Here is a 17,892-nt window from a genome sequence, read left to right on the forward strand (position 1 = left end):
AATATTTTATGCTACTTACAAAAATTCTAAAAGCTTCGACGAAAATATGACAATAAGGATGAAGATAAATACTATAGCTGATAAAATGATATTTGTGAACACACTTTGGTGGCTTGGGAAGATGGGAATATTCTGGATTCCCAAGTGTCAAAACTTCTGCATATGTCGCTACATCTTTGTAGTATGGAACGCACACGACATAACATGATCACTTGTAACCGTCAGTAACAATCATAAAATTTAAAACTTCCACATTCCCTCTCTTCAACTTTCCATCCATGTTCATGGCTTCCATTCCAGCAACTCATCTTCTCATTTCACTAATATTAATCACCATTTCCTCCAGTACTTGTTCTCCATCACTCATAGACGATCTTACTAACCTTAAACCACCACCAGATTACAATGCAACAATCTCAAACAACTGTGCCCAGAACCCTTCACTTAGATATTGTAACTTCTCCTACACAGATCTCCCTGATATTTTCAAGTCCACTATTGTTGCAAACTATCTTTGCACCGTATCAAATAACACCAACTGCCCAGATTCATTCGAAAAGATCGAATTTACAAACCATCGAGCGCTTGCACCCCTTTACTTATCTTTAGAATTATTTTGGAAATACTGTCCCTTGACAATCATGTCTATTGATCTATCTAATTGTTCTCTTAAAGGCGATTTCCCTTCAGACATTCTGAATTGTTCTCAAATCCATACACTTGACGTAAGCTTTAATAGTTTCACTGGGGAAATCCCATTAGAGAACTTTACTAAATTAACCAGCCTCACATTTCTTAATCTTTCTTACAACCATTTTATTGAGATGATTGAAATCTCAGACACTCAGTTTTTCGAACGGTTTAACTTGTCAAGTTTTCTTCATTCAGGCCTACTTCCGGACAAACATAAATACAAGTTCAATTTTTTTCTACTACTGTTTGGTTTTCCAATATTCATTGTTTTAATGGTAGGTTGTTTGGGATTCATTTGCTTCTGCCGTCCGGACTATTTACCATCATGTGTACGATGTCAATACAAGTTTACTCCGTTTATGTTGAAGGCGGCAACAAGTGGATATTCGAAAGAAAATTTGGTGGGGAAGATTGGGAAACTTGAAATATATATGGGAACACTAAGAGATGGGACTGAAGTTCGAATCGAGGTTTATAGGGAGAAAACTTCAAGTGAAGAATACAAAAAATTTGTTGAAGAATGTAGAGTACTTGTTCAGTTACGCCACACGAATCTTGTCCAAATATTGGGTTGGTGTGCTCATAGGGGATTTAGAGCTCTTATAACAGAATGGAGAGGAGGAGAAACTATTGATATGTGGCTGTCAAGTTCTTCTCCACCATGGAAGAAAAGGCTGAAAGTCTTGAAAGGAGTATTGCAAGGAATGTTGAACCTCCAAGAACAATGGCCTGAAGTTGGTTTTGATGTCAACACAAACAATGTGCTGTTGGCAGAGGATGGAGAACCTCTTATTACAAAGTTCAGGGTGGGAGAGGGAAATAGTAATGGAACAAGTAGGTCCTTGAACTCCAAACATTTATTTTCGCATTCTGTCACGTTATTTATAGGTGATTTTGTTTTTGTTTTTGGGCATTCAGACATTTACAAGTTTGGAGTATTTCTGTTCGAGATGGTTACCAGCAAGCAGACTAAAGGATTTAAGCGAGGCAAGGTGGGTTTCGTTGAGTGGGTAAGGTCGCATTACCATGAAAACATATGGATAGTCATCGATGACAGATTAAAAAAAGCAGGAGTTACATATGAGGAAGCGAAACATGGAATTCGACTTGGGCTTATGTGCACAGATCCTTCTACCGAGCAACATTTTAGCTTGTTTCAGATGCCAGAAATGATCAATCTTGTTTCAAGCTCTTCTAATAAGAGGAAATTACATGGAGAAAGAACTGAACACAGAAAAACTCCTGCAAGAAGTTGAAATTGTAAAGCAACAAATTGAAATGATATGATTATTAGAAATAATTGGTGGTCATGTAATCATGCCCATGATTATCAAGACTAATTCCAGATAAGTTTCAATTACAAACTCTCAAGATGAATTCTGTAGTAATGATCAATTGTATTGAGAATTTGAGACTACATATATACATTTACTGTCTAAATTTACTATGACCGTCTTACAGTATTATAATTAAGCATGGTTACTTTTGTAAGCTAAACTGTTGACAAACATGGAGAAGATATCTTGGTTCCTTGATCATGGTCTAAAAATGGTTTATATGCTTATTATGATTCAAGTGTTTTCATATAATTCATCCTAATCCAATGACCCAAACTCGTAGTAAGTGTATATCAGTTTTACGCCCTCTGCTCTATACGACTATACCCATTAAAATGCGGATTGGAGATTCAAGGTGAATTAAGGTATAATTAGGCTAAACCATGGAAACTTTCTTGATATTCCTCATTATTAATCTCTACCAAAACCCTTTTTAAGTAAACATTCCACAATGAAAAACAACATTTTAAATCACAGATTTCAAAGTAACAGAAAAAAAGATAGCACTAAGTAGGTGTAGAGGTCTACTTGAATAGATCTGTTAATAGATAACACCTCACAGCTGCTGCTGCATACAAACTCTGTACTTCTGTAGAAGGCATTCATCACTTGATGATGAATGGTTTATTACATTGTTGTTTTTGTCTGCTCCCACGAGTCCTCTTCCGTGAATCAGTTGCCAATGCATACATCTTTACTGCAAATAATTCTTGGGGAAATCCCTTTTGATCCTGGAAAAAAAAAATCTGAATTATAAATCGAAAGCAGGTAATAACAATGGAGTTTTTTTCACAACTAGGGAGGGTGGGTGGGTGTTTGGGGGAGGATATGTAGGCCATAGCAAGGGAATTCCGGGAGGATTTTTTATTTTTTTATTTTTTTTTGCTTTTCCAACAAGTTGAGAAACGTAGGCAATAGCAAGCGAATTCCGGGAGGTTTTGTTTTGTTTTGTTTTTTTCCACCAAGTTGATTTTATCAACATCTCTTAAAGTTTAAACATGGAGATGTAGGCTATAGCAAGGGAATTCCGGGAGGATTTTTTTTTTTTTTTTTTTTTTGGCTTTTCCAACAAGTTGAGGGACGTAGGCATATAGTAAGGGAATTCCGGGAGGATTTTTTATTTTTTATTTGTTTTGCTTTTCCACCAAGTTGATTTTATCAACATCTCTTAAAGTTCAAACATGGATATGTAGGCTATATAGCAAGGGAATTCCGGGAGGATTTTTTATTTTTTTTGTTTTTCCAACAAGTTGAGGGACGTAGGCTATAACAAGGGAATTCCGGGAGGATTTTTTATTTTTTTTTTTTTGGCTTTTCCAATAAGTTGAGGGACGTAGGCTAGCAAGGGAATTCCGGGAGGATTTTTTATTTTTTATTTTTTTTGCTTTTCCAACAAGTTGAGGGACGTAAGCTATAGCAAGGGAATTCCGGGAGGAATTTTTATTTTATATTTTTTTTAGCTTTTCCAACAAATTGAGGGACGTATGCTATAATAAGGGAATTCCGGGAGGATTTTTAATTTTTTTTACTTTTCCACCAAGTTGATTTTATCAACATTTCTTAAAGTTCAAACATGGAGATATAGGCTATAGCAAAGGAATTCTGGGAGGAATTTTTATTTTTTATTTTTCCAACAAGTTGAAGGACGTAGGCTATAGCAAGGGAATTCCGAGAGGAATTTTTATTTTTTATTTTTTATTTTTTTTGCTTTTCCACCAAGTTGATTTTATCAACATCTCTTAAAGTTCAAACATGGAGATGTAGGCTATAGCAAGGGAATTCTGGGAGAAATTTTTATTTTTTATTTTTCCAGCAAGTTGAGGGACGTAAGGCTATAACAAGGGCATTCCGATAGGATTTTTTATTTTTTATTCTTTTTACTTTTCCACCAAGTTGATTTTATCAACATCTCTTAAAGTTCAAACACGTAGATGTAGGCTATAGCAAGGGAATTTCGGGAGGAATTTTTATTTTATTTTATTTTTTTGCTTTTCCAACAAGTTGAAGGACGTAGGCTATAGCAAGGAAATTCCGGGAGGATTTTTTATTTTTTATTTTTTTTGTTTTTCCAACAAATTGAGGGACGTAAGCTATAGCAAGGGAATTCCGGGAGGAATTTTTATTTTATATTTTTTTTTGCTTTTCCAACAAGTTGAGGGACGTAAGCTATAACAAGGGAATTTCGGGAGGAATTTTTATTTTTTATTTTTTTTGCTTTTCCACCAAGTTGATTTTATCAACATCTCTTAAAGTTCAAACATGGAGATGTAGGCTATAGCAAGGAAATTCCGGGAAGAATTTTTATTTTTTATTTTTCCAACAAGTTGAGGGACGTAGGCTATAACAAGGGAATTCTGGGAGGAATTTTTATTTTTTATTTTTTTTGCTTTTCCACCACGTTGATTTTATCAACATCTCTTAAAGTTCAAACATGGAGATGTAGGCTATAACAAGGGAATTCCGAGAGGATTTTTTATTTTTTATTTTTTTTGTTTTTCCAACAAGTTGAGGGACGTAGGCTATAACAAGGGAATTCCGGGAGGATTTTTTTTTTTTTTTTTTTGCTTTTCCACAAAGTTGATTTTATCAACATCTCTTAAAGTTCAAACACGTAGATGTAGGCTATAGGAAGGGAATTTCGGGAGGAATTTTTCTTTTTTATTTTTTTTGTTTTTCCAACAAGTTGAGGGACGTAGGCTATAGCAAGGGAATTTCTGGAGGATTTTTTATTTTTTATTTTTTTTGCTTTTCCACCAAGTTGATTTTATCAACATCTCTTAAAGTTCAAACACGGAGATGTAGGCTATAGCAAGGGAATTCCGAGAGGATTTTTTATTTTTTATTTTTTTTTGCTTTTCCACCAAGTTGATTTTATCAACATCTCTTAAAGTTCAAACAAACTTTCAAGAAAATTAAAGAATATATCTAATCTCTAACTGACTATCGTGTCAATTGAGAATGACATTATCAGAGAGTTATTCCTCAAATTATCAACAACATTTGCAATGATCAAATTTTATAAATGATATTTGCCAATAGACTAATAAGTTCAAAGAACTATCACATGTACCCACTGAACTGAAGTACTCATCACCAACACTTTGAATCACTGACACTTTACCAACAAATCCTAAACTTAATGCATTTTGATGTGAGATTATCATATATCACAAGACTCACTGTGCAGAGTAGTAGATTGTGTGTTTCAAACGCTATTATCATGTGCCATGGGAATTTGCTATGAAACTTAAACAAAAAGGAACCAATGTCTCGTAAACTTAAAAAGTGAATGATTGCATCAAATTTTCCTACGGTTCTGCATCAGCTTACATACAGCTTATTGAGTTGTTTCATCTTTCTGTCGAATTTCATTCAATGGATAAATGAGAATGTAATGTAAACATGTCTTATTGCCTGCCGAAATTCACCTAGTATGTACAATAACTGAACTCACCTGCAACTTGTAGATATACAGTCCACATTGGTTGAAGAGCTCCTTGAAATATGAATCAGACCTGGTTATGCTCTTATCGTCGTTGTCCAACACAAATCCTGAAAACAAGAAATCCTATTATCTGAAATTATCTTATCCCGTCAACATTAGTTGTCCAAGAAAAGTCATCCTTTAAATCTGGTAAACCTACAACAACTCAACAAAATATATGTCCGCGACTAGTTCACACTTTTACAAGCAACTGTACTCGGCGTGCAAACAGGTGATTTTGTTTTCCCTTTTATTTTAGGACTCTCTTTAAAGTGAGTGCGAGCACAAAAGAGAGCCATACCAGATTTTGCAATGTTCTCCTTCAACACAAAAAGTCCATTAGGCTTGAGGCCAGCCTGTGGAGGAACATATTAATTAGCAGGCAATTGGAAAATAAAGTATATTTTCCACTTTCGATAAGCCTTCAAAAATACTCCTGTAGGTTAGACTAAATCTCACCATTTACAGATATGTTGATATATTCTAAAACAATAAAATACAAACATCATCTTACCTTTGCCCTCTTAAAGAACGATACGAAGTCATCATCTGCGAGCTGACCAATACACCATTGGACCCATATAATGTCGTATCTTCCTTCATTTGGAGTAAATTCCTACAAGATCAGTCACATTATGCCACATAAACAAAGAATAGTATTAATCAAGATTCCTATGAGCATAGCAAAAGAGGTTAGGGGTTCACACAGGAAAGTGATACATGTCATTTTGAATGACTCAGATCCAGTGTGATATACATGAGCAATGAAAACAAGATTAAACTGCCTCTCTCTACCGCAAAGTTGTATGGATGTGTTTTTGCTTGTAAGAGTGTGTAAATTTACCCATCCGAAAGAAAAATAAAGCATGAAGCTTATACCTGAAGAGGAACACAATAAAAATTGGCAGCCTTGTGATCATCTGAAATAAAACCATGCTCAGGACTCAAGCTTGTGCGTGCAGCCTCCAAAAAATGTGAGACCGGTTCAACAAGATCAACCTATAATGATAGCACAAGACAGTAGCCGGTGATAAGAAGTTCTCATTGTACATTTCAAAATTCAGCATTGAACCAGAAAAGGGTTATGGTATAAATAAAGGGATATAAATTCAGTAAATACTTGGTTTATCATTTATTTAACTTATCAATTACACCTGAGCGAATTTTCCTTTTTCTGGTGTGTCTGGGTGGGTAGGTGTGTTGTGTGTGTGTGTGTGTGTATTGTTATGTTGTCTCTCACAAATTAAAGTCAGATAAAATATGTGCTTCAATTGCCCTACATATTGGGTACTTTTCAAAGGAAAATTCTAACCAGAACAAAATATGAGTCAACAGTAAGTGTTCCCACCACCAAAACCTACAAGAGAAGGATGCTAGTATTGATAAACTACGCATTATTGGAATAGCAGAAATAGGTTAGGAGGTTCCAAAAAATTTTGTACAACTTTGGTGATGGAAGCACATAGTCTACTCATCCCCTGCTCAGTTCACCCATTGAGAGGAAAGTTTACAAAGCACTATTTAATCTTGTAGAATGACCCAAGGGTTCAACCTTTTGTGCATAAACATGCCACAAACTAGGCAATTTATTAAGAAAAAGCAGAAAACCTCTGTGCAACTATTGTTGAATTAGGAACCTATTGAGCCACGGAATGAAGCCAAGACACGTATATTTTGGCCTGACCAATCATGGCTATTTAACATTCACCAATTGGGTATGGTGCTGTTCTATTGTCAATGCATCTTGTGCACCCAGTTTTAACACTTGAAGCCTATATAGAGGGATTCCATTTCACTATTTTGTGTTTAAGCCTATGATTTTGTCTTCACACTTCTTTGCAATGATACTGTATTTTGCATCACTTATGAGCATTATTACACCAAAGGCTACGAAAAGGGGAGAAAAAAAAGCAAACGCAATTTACCTCATTAAAATATCTTAGAAGAAGATTCTTCGTCACCCGTCCTATCCCAGAGCCACAATCTGCATCAAGTTTTACTATCCATAAGCCAGTGTGAAAATATCAAATAAAAAATATATAGAGTATCAACCTTTGAAAACCTTTACTATGCACTACGCAAAAAGTTGCATTTAGAGACCATTCCAATAAAACCAATGTGCAAACTCTACTAGATTACTAGTTTGTAAACATAACACAATATATCCTAACATACAACCAAAGAATCTAAATGAGAAAAGATATTAAAAAAAAAAAAAAAAAAAAACCAAGAGCTACAAGATGTTGTTGACTGCTTGCAAAACGTTCAGATAAAATGCTTTTTAAAAAATCTTCACTACCCTTTATATCAGGTTCATTAACAAAACCATATCCACCTAAAACTCCATCAACTGATGCTTCAACACCCTATATTCCAAACCATCATAAATAAAAAAAAGTGTCAGTCTTCACTTGGTCTTTTGAGTATAAGTAAATATAAGCTCGAAAAAAGAAAGAAAGAGCTCACTTACTTGCCAATAGCCAATGGCTTTCTGATACCATTCAGTTTTTTTTTGAACATTGCCTTGTTCACCAATCTCTTCTCTCCACATCTCTTCTGCATTTTTGAATTCTCTGCCTTCTGAGTCTGTGCCGCTGTATTCCATCTTCTGCATAAGAACAACTTTGCTTGATTGGCAAGAGAAAGAGTTTGTGTTAAAGGCTCCTCCTTTTTTTGGTAAAAGAGAAGAAAGAGAAAATAGGAACGTACTCATTTTTCACTTCGTGTGTGAAATATTACAAAATATCGCCGATACAGTTGTTGGAATTTCATTTGATATATGTGGATTGTAAATAGGTTGGCATTTTGGTTGTATCGAGATTTTGAGAGAATTCCTTGCCCTCTCTCCCAATATATACTAGTATACTGCTATGCAGTGGGGGTGAGCGGAGAGGGAGAGTAGAGAAGAAGAGGGAGAGATTGCAGTCGGGAGATTGAGAGAGAGAGGGACGAAGAGAAGAGACGAGGAATGAGGACAGACAGACAGAAACCAACCAAATGATTTTTGTCCACATACCCCCACTCAACTCAGAACATTCGCTCCACTCACTTAATAAGGTGTGTTGGAGATGAACATTCTCCAATATAAGAATGTGAACATTTATAGCCATAAATGGGATTGGCAATTGAACTTCGCATAACAATCCATCGGTTGTGTTGTTTCTAAGTATTTTCTTTTAGATTTTTGCTCTGTTATTTATGAGCCAAAGAGTGAAAATTCACAATAAAAGTTCACCTATGCAGTTAACAATACGATGCATGCTCTTGACTTGATACTTGCAATGGGAGGGAGTTACCATTAACAGTAATATAAGTATGGGCGCAACAAACTCGAAAACAATTCTATGCTCTTGACTTCTTGTAGAGCTGTTCCCCAAGGCGAAGTTATGCACTTATGCATTAGAAGATATCCTTTAAGAAAGGGAAACTCTAACAGGACTGCATGAGATTATGGTCCTAGGCGCTTAGGGACTACTGTATGTATGATTTGGCAAGATATACAAGCATGGTAGAAGAGCGCTGGGGAAAATTTATCTAGCTTCAATATCAGCTGATTAAGCTTCTCAAGCCTCCTGTTACAAGTCTGCTGTTTTGCAAATCATATTTGTACTCGAACATACAGCAGCAGTCACCTCTGAAGAAAGAAATCAAAGTCAGAATCTTTCTATCAAAACTGGTTCATCCTTATCAAATCTCCATTCTTAGATTTTGGTCCCTCGAAATAAACTGAAACTTCCTCTCATGACTTCCATGGGTCCTCGTTCTGATTCTGAGCTTACAGCTCTGAACCTGGCAGCATAACATATTTTGTAGTCCATATTTCCATGTACATGTTTGTGGTGAAAAAAAATAGAGTGGTCTCACCTTTTGAAGATTCCAGCAGATTCTCAAGTCTCGCAGAGAATCATTATCAGTTGTTAAGACAAAAGTGCTTTGTGCAAGTCTAGGCATCTTTCCACAATAGTCCAAGCAATTGCTCCTTTCAGAGACAAATTTATGATTCCCATCCTGGTTGTATTGCATCAATTTAAGAATGGCAGTCACAGTTCCAGCAACATGGTTTCATGATCCACAGTGCACGACTTTTCGTTCAGCATTCAAGTTTCAGGCTCCTGTCAGTGCCAACATATAAACTATCTAAAGAACATAATTGTATCCAATTAGCCAATTAAGCTATAGCCTGGATTCTTTACAACCCCATTGTTACACATCAGGGTTCTAATAGCAGATACGTCATCCCATCTTTTAAAGAAGTGCTAATATTGGATAGAAGCAAATATGGAGTTGGATTATGTGGATCCAAGCGAAAAAGTTGATATGCTGCTCGTCTTCCTAAACTGATGTTATTATGAGTTTTGCAAGCACTAAGTAAAACCTCCCATACTATTGGATCATCTCTACACGACATCATATCTAGGAGCACCTCGGCTTGCCTAAAGTGACCTGCACGGCCTAGTAAATCAAGGATGCACGTATAATATTCTGCGGATGGCTGCATCATATACTTTTGTTCCATGGAATCAAAGATCCTCGTTCCTACATCAACCAAACCAGAATGGCTACAAGCAGTTAAAACAACGATGAAAGTGATGGCATCTGGTTTCTCTCCCTGTCTAATCATGTCTTCAAAGATCTCAACAGCCATATCTCCACATCCATTCTGTGCATAACCATGTATCATCTCATTCCAAGAAACAATATTATTTTCATTCATACCGTCAAAGAATTGGCAGGCCTCACCTACATTGCCACACTTCAAATACATATCAATAAGTGCACTCCCCACGTATACATCACTTGTGTACCCGTCCTTTACGATCTGGCCATGTATTTGTCTCCCTTGATCCAAAGAGGCCAGTGTAGAACAAGAACTAAGTATACTTGCATATGAGAACTGAGTGGGTTCCATGCCATTTTCTCGCATATGTTTAAAGAGAGTAACTGCTTCTATGCTCAGTGAATGGATAGCTAGACCTGCAATCATTGAGTTCCAACATACTATATCTCTCTCGGGCATCTTGTCAAAGATACGCCTCACTGTCTCAAGGTTTCCACATTTTGAATACATGTCAACAAGCCCACTGGCCACAAAAATGTCAAGATGCAGGGCTTCCTTAACTGAAGCTACATGGACTTCTTTTCCACTCTTTAAAAGTCCCATTCCTGCACATGAGCTGAGAATACTGGCCATGGTAGTTCGATCTGGTTGGACTGTTTGAAACTGCATTTTCCTAAAGAACTCGATTGCTTCCTCATGACATCCTTTTTGGGAATAACCCGAAAGTATAGCATTCCACGAACTTACAATAGGAGACACTATCCTATCAAACATTTCACAAGCAGTTTCAATGTCGCCAGACTTAACACAGGCCCTAAGCATACTTACATATGTGACTTCATCTGGTTCAAAACCATGCAACTGCATTCTCTGAAAAAGTTCTAAGGCCTTGTCACTCTGGCCTTCCTGTCCATATCTAGCTATCAAAACATTCCAAGAAACAACATTTACCTCAGGTGAAGTTGCAAAAACCATCTCAGCAGCCACCAAGTTTCCATGTTTTGCGTACATATCAATCAACGAATTTCCTACATGGATTTCCGCTTCATAATCAAGTTTGGTTGCGAGGCCATGGACTTGTTGGCCATATAAATTACATGGTAACCCATGATATTGATTATGAACACCCAAGTCTCCAACTTCTCCTCTTTCACAAACACCAAGAATGCTTGAAAAAGCAACATCATCAATCCGAATACCAATCCAATGCATCTTGCAAAACATTTTAAGTGCCTCATCAAGAATCGTTTGAAATTTAAGCAAAATTATACATCTCATCAAATGCTTGAACCGCTTCCCTCATACACCCACACTTAGAATACATCCCCACAACAACATTTTCTACAAACTTATTACCATCAAGCCCGACTTTAATAACAAGACCATGACAACACTTACCATGTTCAACACACAACAAATTCCCACAAGCACTCAAAACACTAGCAAACGTAAAATGACTACTCTCAAAACCTTCCCTATTCATCAAAACCACTTCCCTATACAATACAAACACAAAGCCTTTTCATCAAAACCACTTCTCACTAATGCACTAATCATAGTATTCCAAGAAACAATATTTCTTTCAAGGCATCTTATTTAAAAACAAATTATGAGCTTCTTCTAAGTTACCCACCTTAACGCAATCGCTAACAATGGCATTCCAAGTATATACATTTCTTGCAGGCATTTTATCAAATAGTTTGTGAGAAAACTGAAATTACCACATATCAAGTAGAATTAATGAGTCTGTTAAATAAAAATATATCACCGAAATACCCATTTCGTCAAATTTGAGCATGGAGAATCTTCCCTGCTAAATGGGATTTTTTGTTTAAGCAATTTTTTAAGAGTTAAATTTGAATATAATTACTACTAATTTAATTTGGGTTATTGGGTCGGGTTGCAATGAAATTTAAAGGTACTCGTTATGGGCAACTTCCATTTTGTGTTGGGTGGATCCCAATTTTTTTTTTTTCCATTTTGTGTTGGGCTGACCCAAAATTATTATTGACCTAAAAATATATTTTCCAGTCATTACTTGTAGAAGAGTTGTTTTCGGTCGTAAAATTTTAACTCGTGTTGAAGGAGAAGAAGATGAGGTTTTTCCAATTTAATTTGTTTTTCCAGTTTTGTTAAGAAATCGGTTTTGGGCGTGAGGCTGTATTTAACTCTTGGTAGTGCAAACACAATTGCAGACTTCTAAATTGAATCTGGGTTTGCCCAACACAAAATGGAATCCGTTACTAACAAGACCCAATTAAAAACTCGAAATCTCAACCCGAGATTTTATGAAAGAACCCAAGCTAAATGACCGAAGCCCGACTGAAGTTATGTGTTGTGGTTTGGGCCTTGGGGAGGCCTAAAGTTATAATTTTTTTGTTATTTTTTGTGAATCAAGTGTCTGGCCAGCTTACACGCACCTCAACTAATCCCGGGGCATGGTGGGGAACAAACCCAAGGGCGGACCAGTTGTGCTACCCTCAAGGTTAAACTCTGTTCACTTCTTCTTTTCTCAAGCTGCCAAATCACAAATTTAGTTTAAGACCAGGGCTCCCTCTGTCCATTTTGCTCATAGTTTGTGATTCCGAACGAAACTTTGAAATTCTGAATTTCGATTTTTCAAAAAAACATAAGTCTGAATATAGAGTCAAAATATCTAAAATTCCAAAATTATTCGAAATTCCGAATGTGATAGGAGTTGAAATTTAATGAATTTCGAATTTTGGATTTGTCAGAATTCCAAAAATTCTGAAATTCCGCACTATGATTTTGCTTACTAGTTATTGGGTCAATGGTTGGTTATAAGCATGTCAACTATTAAACTACTAACTACAAAGTAGTCAAAAATACAAAATGACATTTCTAAGTGGTTTAAAATTCGCTTAATAGTAAGCTGCATATAGTAATAATGTGATGTTATGCCTTTTGAAAAAAAATAATAATAATGTGATGTTATGGAGATATATAGAATTTTATAAATTCAGAATTTTTTGTATTAATTTAGATATTCAGGGAATCAATGTATTGAGAAGTTAATTGAAATATTTTACCCAAAAAAAAAAAAAAAAAAAAGTTAATTGAAATAAGCCCGGCCTCCTTGACATATATATTAACAATCGCCAATTAAATCAAGAGATCTCTTAAATCAAAGCATCACTTATATTCGTTTAAGTTTGAGATTCATTATAAAGAGTATGCATGCTAAATAATGTGAAGAATGTTTATATTAAATAAATGAGAATGTTAGATAGAATAATAGATAGGTAGTCTAAGGCTCTAAGCATCTCAAGAGAGTAATAATGTGAGATGTTTATATTTCCAATCCTAAAGGTATTATAACGACAGGATATGCATATATAACAGTCTTTATGTGAATTAAATGCATGACAAGCCTAACAATATTGAAGAATCTTGAGATGGGGCTATTCATGAATTTATGGAAGCAAATTTTCCAGTGGGGATATTCAATATTTGCTTCGATAAGTCAAAGATTTTCAGTGTATTAAAGGATTTTGTAAGAATTACGAACTGGGCGGTTTGTTGACATTCAATGGAAATGCACATCAGGCCGTGAAAAATAAAAAATGTAAATATCGAAATTTCCATGAATACAAGATGAGAGTTGAAAAAAATATGAAATAGAATATACATCATGTGTGAGTACACTGAATGTGCATTGTGTGTAGACCAAAATAGGTTCTGCAAGTCTGCAACCATACGTATTTAGCACGGGTCTTCCAAGTTTTTGTAGTTTGCAGTTTTGCACAAGGTTTTGGAGTATTTTAATCAAGTTAGAGTATCTAGGTGGTGGTAGTATTTCTTTTAAATTTGAAGGCGAAATTTGGAGAAATTGGACGTAAATTTTGACCAATTATAAGTGGTCGCAAATATCGACCGCGACCGCAAATTTAATTATAGGGTCTACGCCATTGGTAATGTCGCGCGCTAGTACTACTGTTGCCGAGATTGAAAAAAAAAAAAATCTACGCAACATTTCAAATGTAGCGTCCAAATTGAAATAGTAAAAAAAAAAAACCCGATTTAATAGTGGTGCGAATGGTACTATCTTGGCAGCGATATCTTTGAAAAAAAGTAAAAAAAATAAAAATTGAACGATATTTGAATGTCGTTCCGCATCCACATCCGAAATTCCAAATTTGCAAACAAAATATGGTTAGACAGATGATACGATCGAATTTGCTTCCACTTAGAGTTGGATTTCCACAAAATTCAAATTTTGAAAAGCAAATTTGAAAATTTTAGAAAATGATACTATCCCAGAAATGCTCTTAGGCTTTTATGCCGGTTGTTTTTTTTCTAATTAGGCATATGCTCATCTTCATAGTAAGTTTCTATAGTGAAAAACTGCTATGCTTTTAATTTGCAAACTTACAGTGTGATGTATACTCTATGCAAACTGATCTTTTGGTAGGTTCTTTTTCTTTTACGCATGAGAAGTAGTGTTGTGGACTTGTTGTAAATTTGCACCACGCAAACAGTAATTTGGATTGCGGGAATGACGAAGAGAGACGTGGGAAAGTCCTTGTATGGAATATGGGGACTGGTGCATTATGATTGGAAACAAGGGAAATACCATTCATGGCATACCGTAATTGGTGCATCATAATTGGAAAGTGAAGTAAATGATTAATGGCGATAATAATGTCGTATCTAATGCTTTAATTGCCTCTACATTAAATGCACACGCACCATCTTAGTCTTATTCCATGAACTCATTCATTAAGCATTAAATATTTAAATTAGAGGCGAGCAATTCTTGGAAGTAAGTAAAAAGCATTAAATCTTCGAATTAATAAAAACAAACGCCATTAATGGCTTTGATTTTTCAGCATTAATTACACAATTTGTTTTTTTATTCAGTGGGCCCTATGAGATTATCGGTTTCGCTGATCGACTGGTCTTAGCTGGTACTTCAATGCATTTAATGCCGTCATTACTGACACATCCTCTTATTTCCGCTCTCCATCATCGGAAATCCTTGAGTAATAAATGTAGAGGAATGTATCCAAGCAACTCGTTTAAAGAATTGTATCCAAAGTTCCAAACAACCCTATGACTAAGTGGTAATAATGATATTGATTTATAGCTATTTTTAGCAATTTTTAGTTTAAATTTCAAATTATCGACTTGTTTTAAAATAGAATTTCACCGTTTTTCACGTTAAACAATCAATTTATGAAATATACTTAACCATATGCATCAATTACTTTTGAACTATAAAATCTTCTAATTTATAACAATAACATTCTAAGGTTAGTTTACTATACACAATGCAAGTAAAATAATTTAAACCGTGCATTATGATATACATAATAATGAAATATTTTTTTAAAATTAGGCTATATATTTTAAAAAATTTTGCTTTTTTTATTTTTTTATTTTATTCATGAAAAATTTATTTTTTTGCCAAACTTCTAATTAGTCTCAAATATAACACAAACTATCATTGTTTTATTCGACCACTCATAATTCGTTAGTTAGAAAATACTCACGTTGAAAATCACTTGTCACTTTAGCATTTTTTTTTTAAAATAATAATTAATTACAATTATAATAATAAATATTATCTCAAAGGTTTAATTATCATTGTAACTGCTCATGCAATTTTGTGATTTTTTTTTTTCAATAATGCATTATTGATACGGAATTACGGATACATGGAAAGATTTTTTTTTTTTTTTTTTTTTTTTTGAAAACTGGCATTTTTATAGTAAGAGTTGCTAGGTGCACGAGTGCAGCTCTCTTTGTCCATTCTTCTCTATTTAATATTTTTTTCACTCTCCATATCATTCAATTTCTCTTCTTTGGTATAATGGCTGCAGATGTTACTACCCTTGTTCAAATTCTCAATGGTTACTTAGATGAACAACAACACCTTCATCATCATCAACCAAAAGAACGAAGAATGGACTTGATAACGAAAGATTTGATTGGTATTTCTTCTTCAAAAGACTTACTAGATCTTGATTCTCAAGTTCCTTCTGGCTGGGAAAAACGTCTTGATTTAAAGGTTTGTTTATTTTTTTTATATAATTGAAAGTTTTTGGTTCTCTAAAGTTTATTTTTTTCTTGGTGGTGAAATGAAGTCAGGGAAAGTTTACTTACAACGGAGCGACTCACCCACATCATCAACAATAACAACAATAACATCGAATGAGAATGATCAAAAGCAAAAATTCCAAGATTTGAATTTTCCACCAACATGTGGTGGTGGTGGTGATGAGTTTACTGGATTTGAAACTAGTTCCATCATATGATTATCGAAGTGTATGTACACTTGATAAAGTGAAATCAGCATTAGAAAGAGCAGGAAAAGAAGAATCAGCGAAGAAAAGATCGTTATCGCAATCGAGATCTTCTTCAATGAATGAAGAAGATGATGAAGAAGATGTGAAATCGTCGAGTTCATCGGGATTGATGTTTGCGGGTGGATGTCCGAGTTGTTTGATGTACGTGATGATAGCGAAAAATAATCCCAAGTGTCCTCGATGCGACTCTTTTGTTCCTTCTCCTATGTTTAATAAGAAACCTAAACTTGATCTTAATCTTAATCTCAATTTGCTATCATCGTAATAGTGCCCTGTGAGTAGTGATTAAGAGGTAGGGTAATTATGTTTAGGAGATAATTAGATGATATAGTCATTAGTGAACAACCTTTGGTTGATTCATTTTTTGGGATTTCATTTTGAGACTTTGTAAATGATACATGAATTATATTTATTTCGGTAAACGTTTGATTTTTATTTTTGTTATGATTATGATTTTAGTTATTTAAGTTTTTTCAGTAATTAATGCCCCTTAATGTGATGATTATTTTATGCTGTCGTGTATTTTTCAAATTCTTGAAAACCAAAGGTGGATAAAATTTCGGCAAATCCAACCGAGTTGTGTCTGGGTCCAAATTTTGCTTCAAGGACTAAAATATGGTTGGGTTAACTAGTATTACTCTCTAAATGAGCCAATTAGGATTTTCCCCTACTAGATATATGGCCAATTAGGATTCCCCCCACTAGATATATGGTTGGGTTAACGTAAACATAGTATCTACTTAAACAGTGTCTGGGGACTGCCCTCCTCACTATTGGTAGCGATTTTTTAATGAACGGGTTAAAGTATCGAGGGAACATTAAGAGCATTCCCAAGCAGTTTTGAGAGAAAATAACAACTTGTCACCTTTAGAGCATTCCCAATATGCCCAATACAAGGGGTGGGAGTTTTTTTTTTTTTTTTTTTTCCGTCCAGCTGTTTTTTCAATTTTTATATTCAGACGGAATCAAACATTCTATTCGAGATTCAAAATCATCATCTTCATTGAGCACCCTCACTTTACTTTTCACCAAAACGGTAGTAAAGAGGGAAATTGAGCTTACATGGAGGTGAAAAATATTGACTTGCATTTGGGAATGTTCTTACGAGCAAAAAACAATTGCCCAATGCAAGAGTGACAATGAGAATATCATTTGCTACTGAGATAGTTGTCGACTTGTGATCTTCGAGACGAAATCTTTTATACCATCAAGTTTTTCAGATTATATTTCTTTTTTTTCCAACAATTTTTTTTTTTTTTTTTTTTTTTTTTTTTTGAGATATTTTTCATTCTATCTGGCATGTTTTTTTTTCAATATTTTTTTATTTTATATATTTAGATGGAATAAAACATTCCATCCAAATCTTAAAGTTACATTTGCATTAGACAACCCCTAATAGTTTCTCGCCAAGAAAATAATTATGACAGAAAATAGTCTCATGTGATGCCTATGTGGAGGTAACAAGTTGTTACTTGTATTGGAAATGATCTG

At 34.8% G+C, this 17,892-nt stretch overlaps 2 protein-coding genes and 2 pseudogenes across 4 annotated transcripts; 2 read left to right on the plus strand and 2 right to left on the minus strand.

The window, feature by feature from the left end:
* Positions 1 to 155: 155 nt before the first annotated feature.
* On the plus strand, positions 156 to 2,110 carry LOC147478858 (Leucine-rich repeat protein kinase family protein). Its single transcript, XM_086583050.1, has 2 exons — positions 156 to 1,527; positions 1,612 to 2,110. The coding sequence occupies exons 1-2, from the start codon at positions 279 to 281 to the stop codon at positions 1,947 to 1,949; spliced, it is 1,587 nt and encodes a 528-aa protein (XP_086439176.1). The 5' UTR covers positions 156 to 278; the 3' UTR covers positions 1,950 to 2,110.
* A 269-nt stretch (positions 2,111 to 2,379) lies between these two features.
* Positions 2,380 to 8,238, minus strand: LOC147478859 (alpha amino-terminal protein methyltransferase). 2 transcript variants are annotated; one of them, XM_086583052.1, is made up of 8 exons: positions 7,985 to 8,238; positions 7,814 to 7,880; positions 7,440 to 7,498; positions 6,394 to 6,513; positions 6,029 to 6,130; positions 5,816 to 5,870; positions 5,485 to 5,582; positions 2,380 to 2,761 (listed from the first exon to the last, which is right to left on the minus strand). In XM_086583052.1, exons 1-8 carry the CDS (start codon positions 8,225 to 8,227, stop codon positions 2,636 to 2,638), a joined length of 870 nt encoding a protein of 289 aa, XP_086439178.1. In that variant the 5' UTR covers positions 8,228 to 8,238; the 3' UTR covers positions 2,380 to 2,635. The 2 variants fall into 2 exon arrangements, with proteins under 2 accessions (XP_086439178.1, XP_086439177.1); XM_086583051.1 differs by having other exon boundaries at positions 7,742 to 7,880; positions 7,985 to 8,236.
* A 761-nt stretch (positions 8,239 to 8,999) lies between these two features.
* On the minus strand, positions 9,000 to 11,307 carry LOC147478860 (pentatricopeptide repeat-containing protein At4g20770 pseudogene; annotated as a pseudogene).
* A 4,547-nt stretch (positions 11,308 to 15,854) lies between these two features.
* On the plus strand, positions 15,855 to 16,823 carry LOC147478861 (uncharacterized; annotated as a pseudogene). Its single transcript, XR_015208769.1, has 2 exons — positions 15,855 to 16,103; positions 16,180 to 16,823. The product of XR_015208769.1 is annotated as an uncharacterized LOC147478861 (transcript).
* The last annotated feature ends 1,069 nt before the right edge of the window (positions 16,824 to 17,892 follow it).

This window comes from Coptis chinensis, chromosome 9 (assembly GCF_015680905.1).
Source record: "Coptis chinensis isolate HL-2020 chromosome 9, ASM1568090v1, whole genome shotgun sequence".
NCBI classification, from domain to species: Eukaryota; Viridiplantae; Streptophyta; class Magnoliopsida; order Ranunculales; family Ranunculaceae; genus Coptis; species Coptis chinensis.

Bases quoted from the DNA above. Each gene is read 5' to 3' on its own strand.
- LOC147478858 (XM_086583050.1), top strand. From the start codon at position 279: ATGTTCATGGCTTCCATTCCAGCAACTCATCTTCTCATTTCACTAATA. The intron at 1,528-1,611 runs GTAGGTCCTTGA...TTGGGCATTCAG, and splicing joins GGGAAATAGTAATGGAACAA to ACATTTACAAGTTTGGAGTA.
- LOC147478859 (XM_086583051.1), bottom strand. From the start codon at position 8,227: ATGAGTACGTTCCTATTTTCTCTTTCTTCTCTTTTACCAAAAAAAGGA. The intron at 6,514-7,439 runs GTAAATTGCGTT...CTATCATTATAG, and splicing joins TTCTAAGATATTTTAATGAG to GTTGATCTTGTTGAACCGGT. The intron at 6,131-6,393 runs GTATAAGCTTCA...CTGATCTTGTAG, and splicing joins TTTATTGTGTTCCTCTTCAG to GAATTTACTCCAAATGAAGG.